The following is a 16,079-nucleotide window of genomic DNA, read 5'->3' as shown; positions in this document are numbered from 1 at the left end:
AAATTTACTTGTGAACAGGAAATGGAGAACTAAAGCACTGCTCTAATCAAAAGACCATTCCAGCAGCTTGGCTCTCTAACATGAGCGAGGTACCACAGATATCCACATTGAGCTGGGTCATTCAGAGAAGCACATTTCAAATCCAGGGAAGATGCTGACCACTGAGAGAAAGAATCACATCTCCTTAGTTTTGTTAAAAAAAAAAAAGAAAAAAACTGGATGGGCAGAGGGATTTGAACAGTAATGGTATTGAATGTAGGCATTGATTATCAATAGCTGCTAACATCACTGCAAGAGAGATAGTCAGGCACAATGTCCTTCTGAATGGAAGAACCTATGAAGTCATCCGGCCCTCAAATCAAGCCTGAATCTGTACAGGTCTCTAGATGGGACCACCCACCTGAAGGAAATAGGAGGGACACGGAGATACAGTCAATAACACTGTCGGGGATGCAGTCAGAAAAATCTGGATTGCACCAGCAGCAACCTGGAGTTTTCAACAAATAAATTACAAGGAAGAGAAATTAAAAGAAGAGAGTGGAAGGAGGAAATCTATTGATTAAAAGAGAACTAAAGAGATATGGCAGGGCTGCCCAGGTGGCGCTGGTGGTAAAGAACCCGCCTGGCAATGCAGGAGATGTGAGAGACTTGGGTTAGATCCCTGGGTTGGGAAGATCCCCGGAGGAGGGCACAGCAACCCACTCCAGTATTCTTGCCTGGAGAATCCCACGGATGGAGGAGCCTGGTAAGCTATAGTCCATAGGGTCGCAAAGAGTTGGACATGACTGAAGCGATCTAGCATGTATGCAAAGAGGTATGGCAGCCAACTTCAAAGTGGGAGTCTTATCTGGATTAGTTTCAAACAAACTAAAAAAAAAAAAAAAAAAAAGCCATTTATGACCCAGCTGGAAATTAAAACCAATATCTGATGATGGTATGGAATGACTGTTCATTTTTCACCTGTGCTAAAGGGAGTTTTTTTTCTGAGTTCCTACCATTTAGAAAGCCACACTGAAATGTTTACAGATGAAATCACACAATGCCTGAGACTTGCTTCATGTATAATATGGAGGAGGGAGAGGGTGGAGTACAGACTGAAAGAAGATGGGCTGGGAGGTGATCACTGCTGAAGTTGGCTCACAGGTGATGGGCACAGGGCCTCATTATGCTATTATGTTTCCCGTGAAACTTTCTCATAATAAAAACCTGAAGATGACTGATGGAATACACCAGTGTTGACTTTGATTATGAAGGCATTTTGGGACATCTAGATATGCAATTAGCAATAAATCAACATCCATTAGGTGTTAAATGTTACATCTCTTATAAACAACAATAATAAAAAAAAACCTTCATGATTTTATTCTAGGTTTTACAGAACTTGAGACAACTAATGGAGGAAAATAAACGATTAATGGACATCTTCTAGCTCGGGGTGAAACCTGTGCTGTGAAATCCAGACAAGTACACAAAGCACCAAAGAGGAGGCTGAGCTGGAAATGTTTCACAGGACGAGGCACCTGTGGGCAGGCACCTGCCCTGCTTTGTTCTGCACGCCACCGGTGCCATCTGGGGCCAGTCTCACTTCTTCCACTTTAGTTGGGTAGCTAAGGGGGACAACCCTGTGAATGAACGAAAATCTGGACTCTAATAAAGACGCCTTCTAGTTTAAGGTTAAACATACGGCTCCAGGGGAGGAGACAATGGTTTCCACTCATGCAGTCACATGTGCAGGACGGAACTCTTCCATCTAAAACCTCTAGCTCACTCTTTGCTCTCGCCCCTACGTTCCTGGAAATATAAAACCCTTTTCATAACTAGCCTGGGGATTTACTTGGGGAGAAGTGGAATTAAGTTTCTTTAGCAATCTTGCTCTAAGTGACAAGTGCCCTTGATTTAAATACCTCTAAATCGAGAATTTCCATATGGACTTGGCCTTGTAAGTAGCAGACACTGACAAAAATTACTGTTAGGGGAAAAAGGAGAGAAAAAAAAAGTGGGAACAGTTTTCTTTCCTCCATTGGGCATGCTAGCTGTTGGCTACAGAGGGCACTGGGGTTGGAGCTGTCTCTTGCGGTGCTCTGGGAGTTTGTGTCTGCGGGTTGCTGGGGCCAAGAGCCTGCGGGTTTGATAAGATGATGGATTGTAAACCAAATGGGCTTGGAAAAACACACAACTGTGCAGACTCGACAGTAAAACAATTAGAAGTTCTTGGATGTTTAAACAGCACATGACACTTTTTTCTTTCTGTATAATCAGAACAAGCTTTACATGTAGGCTACTCACTAAACGCACAAAAATGTCAACATCGAGGCTGTCTTTGCAGAAGACACAGGGGAGTGCAATGAAATGTTGACTCATCTATCCCATTCCTGTTCCCTTCTTAGTGGCTTCGGCTTAAGAGCAGTGCTCAAGAGCAACATTGGGTCTCAAAAAAGATCTTGCAGCAGGAAAGTGGCCCTGCCGGCCTTCAGGGAAGCCTGCCTGAGTATGATAGGCCTGCCCTGGTGTGACGCCTTGGGAGTGAGCAAGGGATGAAAGCACAGCACACCACTGGCAAGGAACGCACCTCACTGCTCTGGGGCACCCTGACAAGGACTGGACACTCACTGAGGTTTTATAGTTTGATGGAAGTCTCATCCAAAGTGGAGCCCAAAGCGAGAGACTGTTCTCAAAAATTGCTAAGACCCTACAAGTCTTAGTGGCACCATGGCTGTAAAGGTCTTGGATGATCTCCGTTTCAAAGGGAGTGTTGAGATTCCGAAATCCTCTCAGCTGTCATCACAAATCCAGGACCCTGGAGAGCTCCTCACAACCACCCCTGCTCCCCCCACCCCCAGCCCTTCTCTTCCCTCCCTACTGCTGAGCCAGACTTACCCATCAGAGCCAGGCCTGGAAGGGGTGCTGTCGGATGAGAGAGAAGAGACAGAAGCCACGGATAGAGGCCGGGACGAGGAAGGCATGGTGAAGGATCGGACCATGGACCGGGGACGGCTGCCTCTTCTGTCGTCCAGACTTGAGGGCTGGATTGGGGCAGAGGGGAGAGAAAGAGAGTGACTTGCTTGATGTCCATGCCAAAAGATGTCCAGCCTGGCATGGTCAGACACCTCAGACCGAGTGGTCTTAGCAGCCTGGAGTCTATACCAAAGTAATCCACACTTTTATGAACAGTTGATGTTCCTGTCCAAAGCTGAAGGTGAAAACCATGGTTATCTGGAGATTTTTTGAAATATGATTTGATACTGTGAAAAATACCAGAAAGAACTTTCTTGTTGGTTTTCCTTTTTCTTTTTTAATTTAAAATGCAGTTTTCTTTACCAAGACCACAATGCGTTACCCTGCTCCAAAGTCAGTACAATGCACTGATCGCCCAGGAATTGTAATTTACAGAACATACCTAGAATGTGACTTAAGGACTTTGCAAGATGTTTAGACTAACTGTGTATATCTCTGCATGCTGACAAACCAAGCAGATCACCAAAATACATGGAGGCACAGGGACTGAACTTCTCTAGACTGAAGTGAGATGCTCCTGCTACTTAATTAAAGGTGGGTTTCCTTCCCTGCCAGTGACTGGCACAGTAGGTCAGCTGGATCCACGGCTGGAGTTGCTAAAGCTCCTCCTTCTTAGCAGGAAGTGGACCAGTGATGCATCCAGAGAAAACTGGTCTCTGGATAGTTTTCCACCCTCTGTTTGTCACACAACTGTATATTAACAAAATAAGCATCACTGAAATACAGCACATGTCAACACCTAATTAGCTACAAAATGCTTGTGTACCTGCCTCTCAAGCCAGATGTTGGCACAGCTGGGACAGCAGCTGGTGCAGAAACTTTTTTTTTAACCCTCAGGATGTGGAAATCAAATTTCTGTAGGGCATTCCCTCTCTGTGTGGCTCAATCTCCCTCAACCCCAACCCCATGCTACCAAAGCTGGCGTTCATTCAGCCCATCACCAACAGAAGAACTGCTTGGGACCCGGGCTGGTTACAGATTATATAACACCACTGATAAGAGGGCCTGTTTCTTAACTATGTTTTGCCCATGAAATACCATTGGACCTGTACCTTATCTCTTCAATAGTAAAAGGCTCAACAGACTTGTGGGTGCCAAGGGGGACGGGGGTTCGCAGGGGACGGGATGGGGAGTTTGGGATTAGCAGATGCAGACTATTACATACAAAATGGATAAACTGTAAGGTACAGGGAACTGTATCCAACACCCTGTGATAAATCCTAATGGAAAAGAATATGAAAAATACATATACGTATAACTGAACCACTGTGCTGTCCAGCAGCATTCAACACGGCACTGTAAATCAACTATACTTCAATGAAATAAGCTTGTAAAAAATAGTAAGTCGCAAAAGAACACTTTAAAGCAGGAGCTGGTAAATGTTTTCTGCAAAGGGGAAAATGACAAATACTTTAGACTGTGGGCCGTAAGGTCTCTGTCCCAAGCATGAAAACAGCTATACACAATACAGAAATAAATAAGTACGGCTGTGTTCCAATAAAACTTTATTTACAAAACAGATGTCAGGCCGTAGTTTGCTGACCAGTGGCTCACTATCCAGCTGCAATCTGCCAGGACCGAGGGTCTGGTCAGCCTTAACTTTAGCACTGATGACGGTGCCACTGCCCAACTCCAGGGAGACAGCCTTTGCCATGAACTGGCTTTTAGGAGGCAACTAAAAGGAAATGGTGACTTGCAGATTAGCCTAAATTGTAAAAATGTTTCTAGAGACTCAAAGTCTACAGTATCTTTCTTCTCAGCCTTTAAGGTTATATTCCATTTCTAATGATTATAAAATACTGGCTATATCCCTCCTGTTGTACAATATGTCTTTCTTTGTAGCTTAGTTGTACAATGTATCCACTTCTCTGATGAAATGATCTTCACAGCAGCCAGGGTCCAGGGAGTGGGCACACGGGAGCCAGCCAGCCGTGGACCAGGAGGTGCATATGGCCACAGGCTGCCCTCATCCAGCTCCTGGGAAGACCCAAGCAGCTGCGAACGCCCCCAACCACACAGGGCTGGCGATGCGCCCCAAGAGGCAGCCCTGAGTCTTGGTCAGGATGCATGAGCATGGACGGGAAGACTGTGAAGGATGAAGCAAGGGGGATGCAGGGTGGGGGCTCTGGCCGGGGATGGCCAGAAGCCACTGGTGGTCTTGTGTCAGCAGGGCACCCACTGGGGGTGGCCCTGAGCCCTCCTCCTGGGCCATTCACCTCACACGCCCTTCTTGACCCAGCAGAGCCTCTAGAAATCGAGCAGCCAGGACTTCCGCTTTTCCATCTGAAACCATCAGGGCCTCCCAGTCCTTACTGGGTAACTCCAGTGCTAGGACATTGTGAGGGAGGGGACATCTGTGTCCCCGCAGCAGGACAGGCACTGAGTGGGGGGGTGGGGAGACCACCAGGTGGGAATGTCGGCCTCGGCACGGACTGCGTGACCTCGCATAAAACAAAGAACCGCTCGGACACCTAGCTTCCTCCTGAGCACATGGGGGATAGTCACGTCACTTTGGGAGGCTGGCGAGGATGACCTGCAATGACACGTGACAGGCAGGGCGGCTACATGAATGGCAGCCTCATGTCCAGCTGTACAGACACGAAGCACAGACGCGCTCCAGCCCCTCACAGATCATGCCTGCTTGTCCCAGGATGCACGGGTCGCCATCCTCCTCTCCAGGGTGGTCCGGAAGGCCCACCCATGCCCACCACGGGTGCAGACTGCCCATGGCGTCCTGGGGATGGCTGGTTTCACTGCGTTTAATCATGGTGATGGGGTTTCATGGGGGTATGGTGAGACGCAGGCCCGTTTCACAGTCTTCTAGAAACATCCCTTTCCAAAGCTGCACAAATGCCAGCTGTGGACTGGAAACCCACCGGGACAACAGGCTGGCCCCTAGGAGGGGGCGCATGCGCAGGGGTGCATTAGGAGGGAGTGTGTGGGGAGGTGGGAGGGGGAGAAATGGGGTGCTCTAGGACATGCAGCCTCAGGGTCACCACCCAGAGCCCACACCTTGACTGCCCTCTGAGCCTTATCAGCCACTCTTCTCTTGGTTGGAATTTTCTGTTGAACTCCAGCATATAGAAGACGGCAAGGGGAACTTCTCTCTGGAGGCGGGGGTCATCAGCTTACCCTCCCAATGAACACCCCACTTAGTGGCCTCTGAGGAACCCCAGGGTTCCATGGATCCCAGTACGAGAATCACTGGAACAAGTCTCCCTGGAAATGGTGAAGGGGGCCCTCTTGCTGTTGTTGCTTAGTCATTCAAATGTGTCTGGCTCTTTTTGACTCCATGAACTATTATACCCGCCAGGCTCCTCTGTCCATGGAATTTTCCAGGCAAGATGACTGGAGTGGATTGTCATTTCCTCCTCCAGGGGATCTTCCCAACCCAGGGATCGAACCAGTGTCTTTTCCATCTCCCACACTGGCAGGCAGACTCCTTCCTGCTGAGCCACCTGGGAAGCCCTGAGGGAGGGCTGGAGGGGGAAAGTCCTGGAGGCAGGGGTGACAGGTGAGCCACAGCACCGTCTGTGCACACCATGGCGAGGACCCGAGAAGGATGAACAGCGGCTCCTGGGTGTCTTGTCTGCTGACGGTGGTGGAGCGGGACCAGCCCAGGGAGCTGGAGGGGCTGGACAGCGTGGGCTCTTCTGGGCACAGGGGTGAAGGGGCCCAGAGGCAGGTGGATGGGTGGGTCTGCGATCAGGGCCGCAACCAGGTGATGCAGAAAGCGACAGAGGATGACAGTGGAGAAGGGGCAGGGCCATGGTAGGCTCCCTGTTCTCATCAGACTCGAATGAACCAGAGAAGGAAGGAGTGGAGGACAAACTCAGAACTCTTTCAGGAGCCTATGGACAGATGCCTCCTGTACGGCCAAGGGCCAGCGAAGGCATAGGGCCGGTGCTGAACATGACTGAGGCTCGTGGCCTCCACTCTGGGGGCCCTGGGCTCTTCACACCTCCCTCCCCAAGTAGCAGGAGGAGCTGGGGTTCCTGTACTTTCTTTTGGGAAGTGGCAGCTCCTCAGAGCCCAGGGTTGGTAGGATGAGGCCAAAACTGAGTGGGCTGGACAGGGGTCTGATGGAGCCGCTCACGGATTAGGAGTCAGAGGGTGTCCAAGTCTTCCCTTTCTATGGCTTAGGCTGGCTCAGAAAAATTGACAAAATGGTTTATGTCCTTTCTATGGGGTTTTTATTTTTAAATCTATCTTTTTTTTTTAACCGGATGACAGTATATTGCTTTTTAAAGTATTCTGAGATGCTTGAAAGTTCTCAAAGTAGATAAGAAGGGAAAGCCTCATTCCAGACTGCATTTTATCACCACATTTTTCAGAGAATGACAGGGTATCAGGCCTCCTGTTTGCTCATGGGAAGCTGGCTGCAGAACCTGCCTTTGGGGGTCCCAGGATGAAGGGGGGACTCAGGAAGACAGCTCCAGGGGATGAGGCACCACGGGTGGGAAATGCACCCTTTCTTCTGTTTCTGACAGCATTTTCAAGATGCTCCGGCTGCCCCTACAAAGGGGTCAGACATTGGTGGAAAAGATGCCTTCTCAGGGTGTGGTGCAAATGGCTTATCGCCAGCTAAGGATGGCAGACCGCCACCCACATGACAGCCCCGCCTTCCTACCCACCCCGCTACTCCCGCCCCCGTGCTCAAGAGCAAGCCTGCACCGAAATAATGAATCACAGCAGAAGACAGGGATATGAAGGATGTTCTGATGAGCCAGACAGATTTCTGTCATTTTGAAATATACAGGAAATGATTGATCAAAGAGGAAGCGTTTCACTTAGAAAGAGAACACAGAGCTTGCACAAGTGTTTATTTCTTAGAAAGAATTAAAAGTGGCGTCAGACTTTGAAAGAGGTGCATCGTGATGCCCTCTGAAACTCTTCCCGCCACTCGAGCCTGATTGTAATGAGTTGCAAGCTCCAAAATGATCAAGCGTAGTTCGAGGACTCTGACTTGCATGAAGGGTCCTCTGCGGTGGCCAGGCAGGAGAGCACCCTGATTCCTAAGTCTGTTCATCTGGAGCTGCTCCAGTGGGGCTGATAGTCTTGGATTCCCGCCTGCTGGGTCTTCAGACCATAGCCCGGCAACTGAGTTACTCTCAGCTCATGCTCTGCTTTAGCCAAGGCCACAGACACCTCATCTGATGAGCACTAGGTCCCAGGCTTGGAGGCACTGGGGCCTGGGCATGGCCAGCAGGGCTTGGGGTGGTGGTGGGGGAGCGCAGGGTGTAATCACAGCCAAGTCAACCCATCTGGGGAGGAGTCCTGCTCCTGACTTGTCTCCAACCACAAGGGCAAGAGAAGAGCTTTGCTACTTACGAGCATGAGGCCTCAGGCTAGGGGCCCTTCTCAGGTTCCTCCACCTCTAAAAGAGGTGGGTTCCCCCACCCCGAAATGTCCGCAGCGCCTCCTTCCTCAGGCTGCACTTCCTACTTGCAAAACGAAAAACTCAGAAAGGTACCAGGCTCATGGTAAGCACTAAATTAGCATTTGCTAAGTGAGACAAATGTGTGGAAAAAGAAGTCAGTTCAACATAGAGCAGCAGAAAACTTTTGAGAATGGCAGACGGATGGAGCTGGGCTAAAAATGAAGCCAGACTGGCGTGCCTGGTTGGACACGTGGTTCTTTAGGGGCTAGAGGGCTCTGGGTCCTGAGCGGTGGGGTAACTGCTGCAGCCTGCCTTCCCTTTGCAGGATAACCTGTTAGACCTGCTCACAGACACCCCGTCCATGCCAGTGGGCACAGGATTCCAGACCAGAAGAGGTCTCATTGCCTCTTTTTGCAACACTGATGCTCACCTCTGAACAGTGTAGAAAGGGGACCATCTGTTTGGGAAGACATCCCCCAAGCCCACAGTCAAGGCTAGGACACACCAAGATTCCCATAAGGAAGGAAGTGATGCTCTGAACTGCATACCACGGGAGCACTCTGAGGTGTGGTGCCTGGCCCTGCCCCCAGAAATGCTAAGACCCAGCTCGCGAAGACTGTCTCAAGCCCACCACAGGCCTTAAACTGTCAGGCACTTGGCATCAGTAAGGATGGAAACTCTGCTCCGTGTTATGTGGCAGCCTGGATGGGAGCGGAGTTTGGGGCAGAATGGATACATTTATGTGTGTCCTCTGTACACCTGCAACCGGGCTTCCCCGGAGGCTCAGCTGGTAAAGAACCTGCCTGCCAGTGCAGGAGGCGTAAGAGACGAGGGTTCGATCCCTGGCTTGGGAAGATCCCCTGGAGAAGGAAATGGCAACCTGCTTCAGTATTCTTACCTGGAAAGTTCCATGGACAGAGGAGCCTGGAGGGCTACAGTCCATGGGGTCGCAAAGAGTCAGACACTTGAAACTATCGTTAACATTGATAATCAGCTATTCTCCAACATTAAAAAAAAAAATCCCAAAACCAAAAAGGACGCATACAGTATATAAAAAAATTACCAGCCATTCTTTTATGATGCTCTTGACGTTAGCCCTGGCTCAGAAACCTTACACAAACTCTTAGTAAAAGCCCAGGTCTGCCCTTTACCCCAGAACAGAGTCTCCCAGCAGTCCAGGCTCTGTGAGGCTGGGTATCTTTCCGAGTCTGCCCTACGAATTGTCTTCTGCCCAAGGCATGGCTGTGTCTGCACCAGCCCCTGGCTTGCCACTCAGATTCCTGCCACCAGCCTTTGCTGAGTGAGTCCTCTCTCTGGGCGGCACCCTGCCCACCCCCTGCAGCTTATCCTTGACTTAGATCAATGGCCACTTCCTCCTTTAGGAAAGTTTCAGACTTCAGTGCACGGCTCCTCCCCTCGACGACTCTGCCCTTGGCCTGGGCACAGGCTCCGTCTCAGCTCTGGGACATCACGAGTGCTGTTACCCTGTGTGAGCTTTAACCCTCTGCTTCTGCTGTGTGATTGGAAGCAGGGTTTCCGTGAACCAGCCCGGGTCCCGTGGGTCGATGAGATTTTTTGTTGCTCCCTGACTCTAAGGGGAGATTGCATTCACAGCCATCGGCAGGGTCCTTGGTGATCAAGCACATTTACTCAAGCTTGCTCACCCAGACATTTCCAGTTGCCGAAAGGAGGTGACTAGATTCGCTGGCAGAGGACCTGAGGAAGGGGCAGACGTTCCTTGCCCCACTTCCTAAGCGGGCACCACGGGCAGGACTTGGGTACTCTGCCCTGTGGGCCTGTCAGGGTCAGATGGCGTGATGAAGAGACGTGCCCCCCGACCCCTGCCACACCAGCCGCTCACCATGGTCCGGACGCCGTACTGCTTCTCCACTTTCTCCTTTAACTGTCTGAAACAGGCCTCCATTCTCTCATGAAACGGCCTCAGTGCTTCTGTGACTTTGTCTCCATGGATCCTGATCCCTTCGGCCAAAAATGGGATCTGAAAAACATACCGGTTGACATTCCTTATCTCCTGCTTAATGGTCTCAAAAGAGCAATGTACACCCAGCAGAAAGTGGCGAGCCACATGCAAAATGCATCTGTTTTGGTTTTCCAATCAAACCAGCTGATTAAATTCATCAGCCAGGCATGCTACTCTCCCAAACCAAAATGTGTAAATGAAAAGCATTTGTGTTTTAAGTCGGACACGTCTAGTGCAGCATGCAGGGCACGGATGTGTCATTGCTTTGCCTGACTTGCATTTGACCATCAACCCCAGAAGAGACGGGTCTGTGCTTTCCATTTGAATTTGAGAAGAACTGCATTTTGGATTTGTTTAGCTGTAACTTGATGTACTCACAAAGGGCCATGTCACAGTGCCAAGATTCCTTCGCTAAGAATACTGCCTCTATAACCCACTCCAGTATTCTTGCCTGGAGAATCCCCATGGACAGAGGAGCCTGGCAGATTACAGCCCACGGGGTCACAAAGAACTGGACACGACTGAAATGACTTAGCATACATGTACAGCTATAACTTGACCTACTTGCAAAGGGCCATGTCACTGTGCAAAGATTCTTTCGCTAAAAATATTGCCTCTACAGGCAACTGAGAACTCTATTCCAAAATGTAAAAACCGAATTATATGTGATCTATAGTCCTGAAGGGTATTCATATTTGGAAAGGAAAAACAAATTTATCCTTCCTTAAAACTAAAAATAATCACCTCTCTGCAAATACTGCTGGCACAAACTTCCACGCCGACGCTTCACATCGGACCGTGGAGATGTAGCTGACCTTTAAACGCGACGTAGAGACATTTTTATTCCCCAGCCCCAGAGACCCTCCAGAGTCCCTGCTGTTGGAGGTGGGTGTCAGGAAGGCTCCTTTCTTCCCCCAGCTTCTGCGTCCCCCGAGGCTCCGACTGGGAGGTACATGCTCTTCAGTGCAATCAAGCTAAGAGGCTTCTTCTTAATAATTTATAATTAAATCAAAATACTGATTAAAAACAGATTTTCTTAATATGACAGAACACCAATGTAGATGAGCAGATTTATTAGTAAGAAGGATAATAAGTCCACAATTGAATTTCATGTGAACAAATTCAAGAAATCTTATCAGGATGAATCAACACACAAAACGTATTTGGCTGCCATTTATAGCAAGCAGCTGGAGCCTCTTGTGGTGCTCCGGGAGAGAACAGGATCAGTGAGCTCCCTCCCTGGGTTGACACCCCTCAGCCTCCTCTTGGGCTGCGCAGGCACAAAGTGTGTTCGGCTGACAGCTGGGTCTACATCCAAGGTAAACTCCGGGCATCTCTTTCTGGCCGTTATCACCAGGAGGACAGTGTACAGCTAGGATTTCAAACGAGATGGGACCTTTTACTTCCCCATGCATATTACTCTCGCAGGTGGCAGCCTCCAGGGGCTGGCTGCAGTTTGTTTAGATTCAGCAGGAGAAGATGCTCACAGAAATCTTCTTGATTCCTGGGGGTCGGCAACAGCAGGCTGGGGATAACCTGCTGTGGGACGGGAAACGTGTCCTGTCTATCCTGGAATGAAGGCAAGGATAGGGGTGTGGTCTCAAGGTGACAGCCCCGCCACTCTAGACACTGAAAGCATTTTGCTGTATAATGGAGCTTTCTCAAATGTGCAAAATGAAGTCTAGTCATTTCTGTAATTTTTTGTTGGTGGTTTGACAAAACTCTTAATTGGCCAGATGCTTGACATCAAAGAAGCTACTTGCTGGACTAAAGTGAAGACCTTTTGGTTCAGGTCTTGGGACTGAATGAAGGGCAATTTGACAGGTGAAACTGATCCTTTCAACTGGTCCCTGACATTGGTCAGTTATAGCTTTCTACAAGAAGGGTGGGATGGGGCCCTTGTTCTATGTCCGCTTGGGGCTGAACTGAAGCTATGAATAAAAAGATGCTCTGTGCAAACACTCCAACATACAAAGTGCTTAGCACACGAACAGAAGCCATGGACTGAGGCCTGGAATGGTCTTTGGATTTCAGCAGGCTGAGCATCAAAATCTCTCAGGCAGATTCCTGAACCATAGTCCTGATCTGGTCTAGAGCAGGACCCAGGAATCAGAACATCTAAAGAGTTTCCCAGAGCCCAGAGGGGTAGGAGGACATCCCCAAAAGCCACATGTGTCTTCAGGTGCATGCTCAGTAGTGTCGGAATCTGTGTGACCCCACAGACTAGCCCACCAGGCTCCTCGGACCAAAGCATTTCCCAGGCAAGACTACTGGAGTAGGTGGCCATTTCCTTCTCCAGGGGATCTTCCCCACCCAGGGATGGAACCTGTGTCTTTTGCATTGGTTGGCAGATTTTTTACCACTCAGCCACCTGGGAAGCCCAGCAAAGTCACATGTTGAGTTGTTCAAAGTGAGCACATGGCCGGCTCTCAAAATAGCGGTGCTATATGTGAAATCTGCTCCTGTGTGTCTCCTACACGGGTTCATGGCCTGCTGGTCGCACAGAGCACTTAGAAGCAGTGCGAGGCGCTTCAGGAGCACTGCCCCCGGTGACCTCAGTCAGGCCTGTCATCAGCTGGGGATGGTGAGAGGGTCTAGGCTTTCATTTCTGTGCATTTCAGAAGACACATATGCGGGCACCTCAGCGGGCTCCTCTGGGCCTACACGGATTCATCCTCAGACCCACAGCAGGGAGGCTCTGTGAGACAGCTGTGCCTGCGGAAAGAGGGAGCTGTGCCTTTGAAGAAGGGACTGGCGCTTGTGGCTGCAAACCTGGAAGAGCCCCAGTGCACGCAACCGGCCCCTGACGGACCCCAACTCCCACCCCCAAGGGGCTGAACACCCCCTGCTTCAGCAGAGGCAACAACAGAGCCGGGAGCTGCCTGGGACTTAATAACCAGCCTTTGCAAGTGATTTTAGGGGCCAAGATGTTCTGATTGTATATCAGGGATGGAAACTCTGCCCAGGAATCCTTGGGATTCCCAGGAGGAAAATCTCACTTTGCCCTGATGGAGCTTCAGGAAAGAAAAACAAATCAAACAAATTAACAAACAAAACCAAAAGAAAGCATCCCAGTAACTCCAAACTTCTTTCTGTTACTGACCATATGACTCAATTACTGATATTAAAATATGGATTTTCAAAACATCAGCAAATGAAAGCAAGATCACAGGTAATGTTTTGAATATGTATTTTTCATCACTCTTTGATTTAATGAAGTGGCTAGAAAACAGATTTTTTTTTCAACTTTCCTGTGAACTGCTTTAAAATTCATCCTTTAATATAGTTATTAGGGGTGATGACATAGTGCTGACATAAAGTTCTCTCTGGGGAACAAATTACTTTCCTCTGTAGGGCCTGAAACTCTTAAAATCCAATTTGCTGTAAAAGCTTACAGGGAAACAAAAATCAATATAACTTTTTGCAGACCAAACTAGTTTTTGTGTAGCTATGGTTTTACAGCCTTCAGTAGAGTTTTGAATTTTGTACCTTTTGGTTCCCTCAACATCTAAAATGGAATCATTCAGACCTGTAAATCCTCTCCCTCTTTTTCTAAGTTAGAGATGGAGACTGCCTACACAAAGCTTATATCCTGTGCAAGGAAACCATTCTGTAAAAAGTTTCCTTAAATTCAGCTCCCAGGGTGTCTTACCAGAGAAGAATTCCAAGGCCAAATTGATATCAAATGCCTAAGTCACACCCATTAGGGTGGTTGTTATAAAACAAAGAAAAAGAAAACCAGAAAATAAATGTTGACGAGGATGTGGCGAAATTGGAACCATGGTGCCTGCCTGGCGGAGGGAATAGAAAGCAGTGCAGCTGCTGTGGAGAACAATGCGGTGCTTCCTCAGAAAGTTAAAGACAGACGTATCACACGATCCAGCAATCCCCCTGCTGGACACATACCCAAAGGAAGCGAAAGCAGGAAGCAGCAGTTTTTTGTAAACCTGTGTTTATAAAAACATTGTTCACAACAGCAAAAGACAGAAGCAACCCAGGCAGCCATCAGTGAATGAACAGATAAGCAACATGTGGTCTATACAGACAGCGGAACATTATTCAGCCTTAAAAAGGAACGAGATTCTGATACATGACTATGGATGAACCTGGAAGACCAATCGCAACTGGAATGAGACAGTCACAAAAAGACAAACAATGCATGATTCTACTTATATGAGGTCCCTAGAATAATCCAAATAGGAGATGAGGGTTTGATCCCTGGTTGGGAAGATCCCCCGGAGGATGAAATGGTAACCCGCTCCAGTATTCTTGCCTGGAGAATCCCATGGACAGAGGAGCCTGGAGGGCTACAGTCCACGGGGTTGCAGAGTCAGACACGACTGGAGTGACTTAGCAGGCATGCACAGAGTAATCAAATGCATAGACAGAAAGCAGGGTGGTGGCTTCCAGGGGTGGGGAGCGTGGGGAGTTATTGTTTATTGGGTTTGCGTAGGTCTGCAAGATGAGAAAGTCCTGCAGATGATGGTGGTACTGGCGGCACAACGATGTGAGTGGACTTGTGACACTGATGTGCACTTAGAAATGACTAAGGTGGTCAGCCGTATGTCACACATTTTATCACAACAATACACACCCATATATTATATAGATACGAAAGAAGTACTTCTAACTTGGCTTGAAACCGAAGCCCAGGCCCGCTCTGCCCTAACAGGTCCTGTAACCCACGGGCTGATGGCGGACAAGCCAGGACAGTGAGGCTCCAGGGAGGCCAGGAGCTGGTGCCCACAGAGCACTCATCAGAAGGAAGAGCCAGGACTCCCGGGCTGTGGAGAGGTGCCGCCCAGGCACAGGGTGACCCTGGTCTCTGCCTCCCTCAGCTCTCTGCCCTCAGCGTGGCACGCTGGGCACAGATCAGTGGTGCCCTTCCTGCCTCCCACGGGAGAAAAGGAAGCCTAAAGAAGCCAGCTGATTCTGGGCAAGATTGAAGATGGGAGAAGAAGGGGATGACAGAGGGTGAGATGGTAGGATGGCATCACTGACTTCAATGGACATGGGTTTGAATAAGCTCCGGGAGTTGGTGATGGACAGGGAGGCCTGGCATGCTGTAGTTCATGGGGTTACAAAGAATTGGACACGACTGAGCAACAGAACTGAACTGAACTGGAATGAGTCAGCTGTCCAAAGTCCAGAGCAGGTGGGCAGAGCTCCCATAGAAGCTGGGTCTGGACATTCCTAGTACACCGGGCTCACAAAAACTCCAAAAGCCCAGACACAGGAGCCAGGAACGTCCCACAGAGCCCAGGACACCCTCCAGATATCCCCAGCCTTTCCAGATCACATCCCTTGAAGGAAGTACTGAGAGCCCCAGGAGCACAAGCAGAAAAGCCCAAGAATATGCAGAAGTACATCTGGGATGCTCCCCGCAACCCTGACCACTGGCAGAGGGGATAGGAAGGTGAGCACTTGGCAGCTCCCCACCCCCACCTGCCATACCACCCGCCTGAGACAGGCTGGGCCGTGACCTCTGGGAGTCATCCCCCGACCTCACCCCCAACATTCTGTTCTGTTGATACCAAAGATTTTCCAGAAGGCCACCCACCGACCGAGGGGAGGAAACAGACCCAGCTCATTTGCAAGAGTGAACGTTCTAGGTGTTCATACTCATGACAATGGCCAGGAGTCCAGTTAATCGCAGCAGCGGTGGGTGGGTTTATCCAGTACAAACACGGTTGTGTGCGCTCT

The 16,079-nt window shown here is 49.3% G+C and overlaps 1 protein-coding gene across 2 annotated transcripts in view; it reads right to left on the bottom strand.

Annotated features, from left to right (window-relative positions):
- Positions 1 to 16,079, bottom strand: part of DOCK1 (dedicator of cytokinesis 1) — a 559,970-nt gene that overhangs the window by 14,843 nt on the left and 529,048 nt on the right. For both annotated transcript variants that reach the window (XM_025273840.3, XM_025273841.3), the window contains exons 47-48: positions 10,257 to 10,394; positions 2,878 to 3,023 (exon numbers count right to left, since the gene is read on the bottom strand). In XM_025273840.3, the coding sequence (XP_025129625.1) occupies positions 2,878 to 3,023; positions 10,257 to 10,394 (284 nt within the window). The remainder of the gene's footprint in view (positions 1 to 2,877; positions 3,024 to 10,256; positions 10,395 to 16,079) is intronic.

The sequence above is a fragment of the Bubalus bubalis genome, chromosome 23, assembly GCF_019923935.1.
Source record: "Bubalus bubalis isolate 160015118507 breed Murrah chromosome 23, NDDB_SH_1, whole genome shotgun sequence".
NCBI lineage: Eukaryota > Metazoa > Chordata > Mammalia > Artiodactyla > Bovidae > Bubalus > Bubalus bubalis.
Note: the sequence above shows the minus strand (reverse complement) of the source record. Positions and strands in the feature narration are given on the sequence as shown.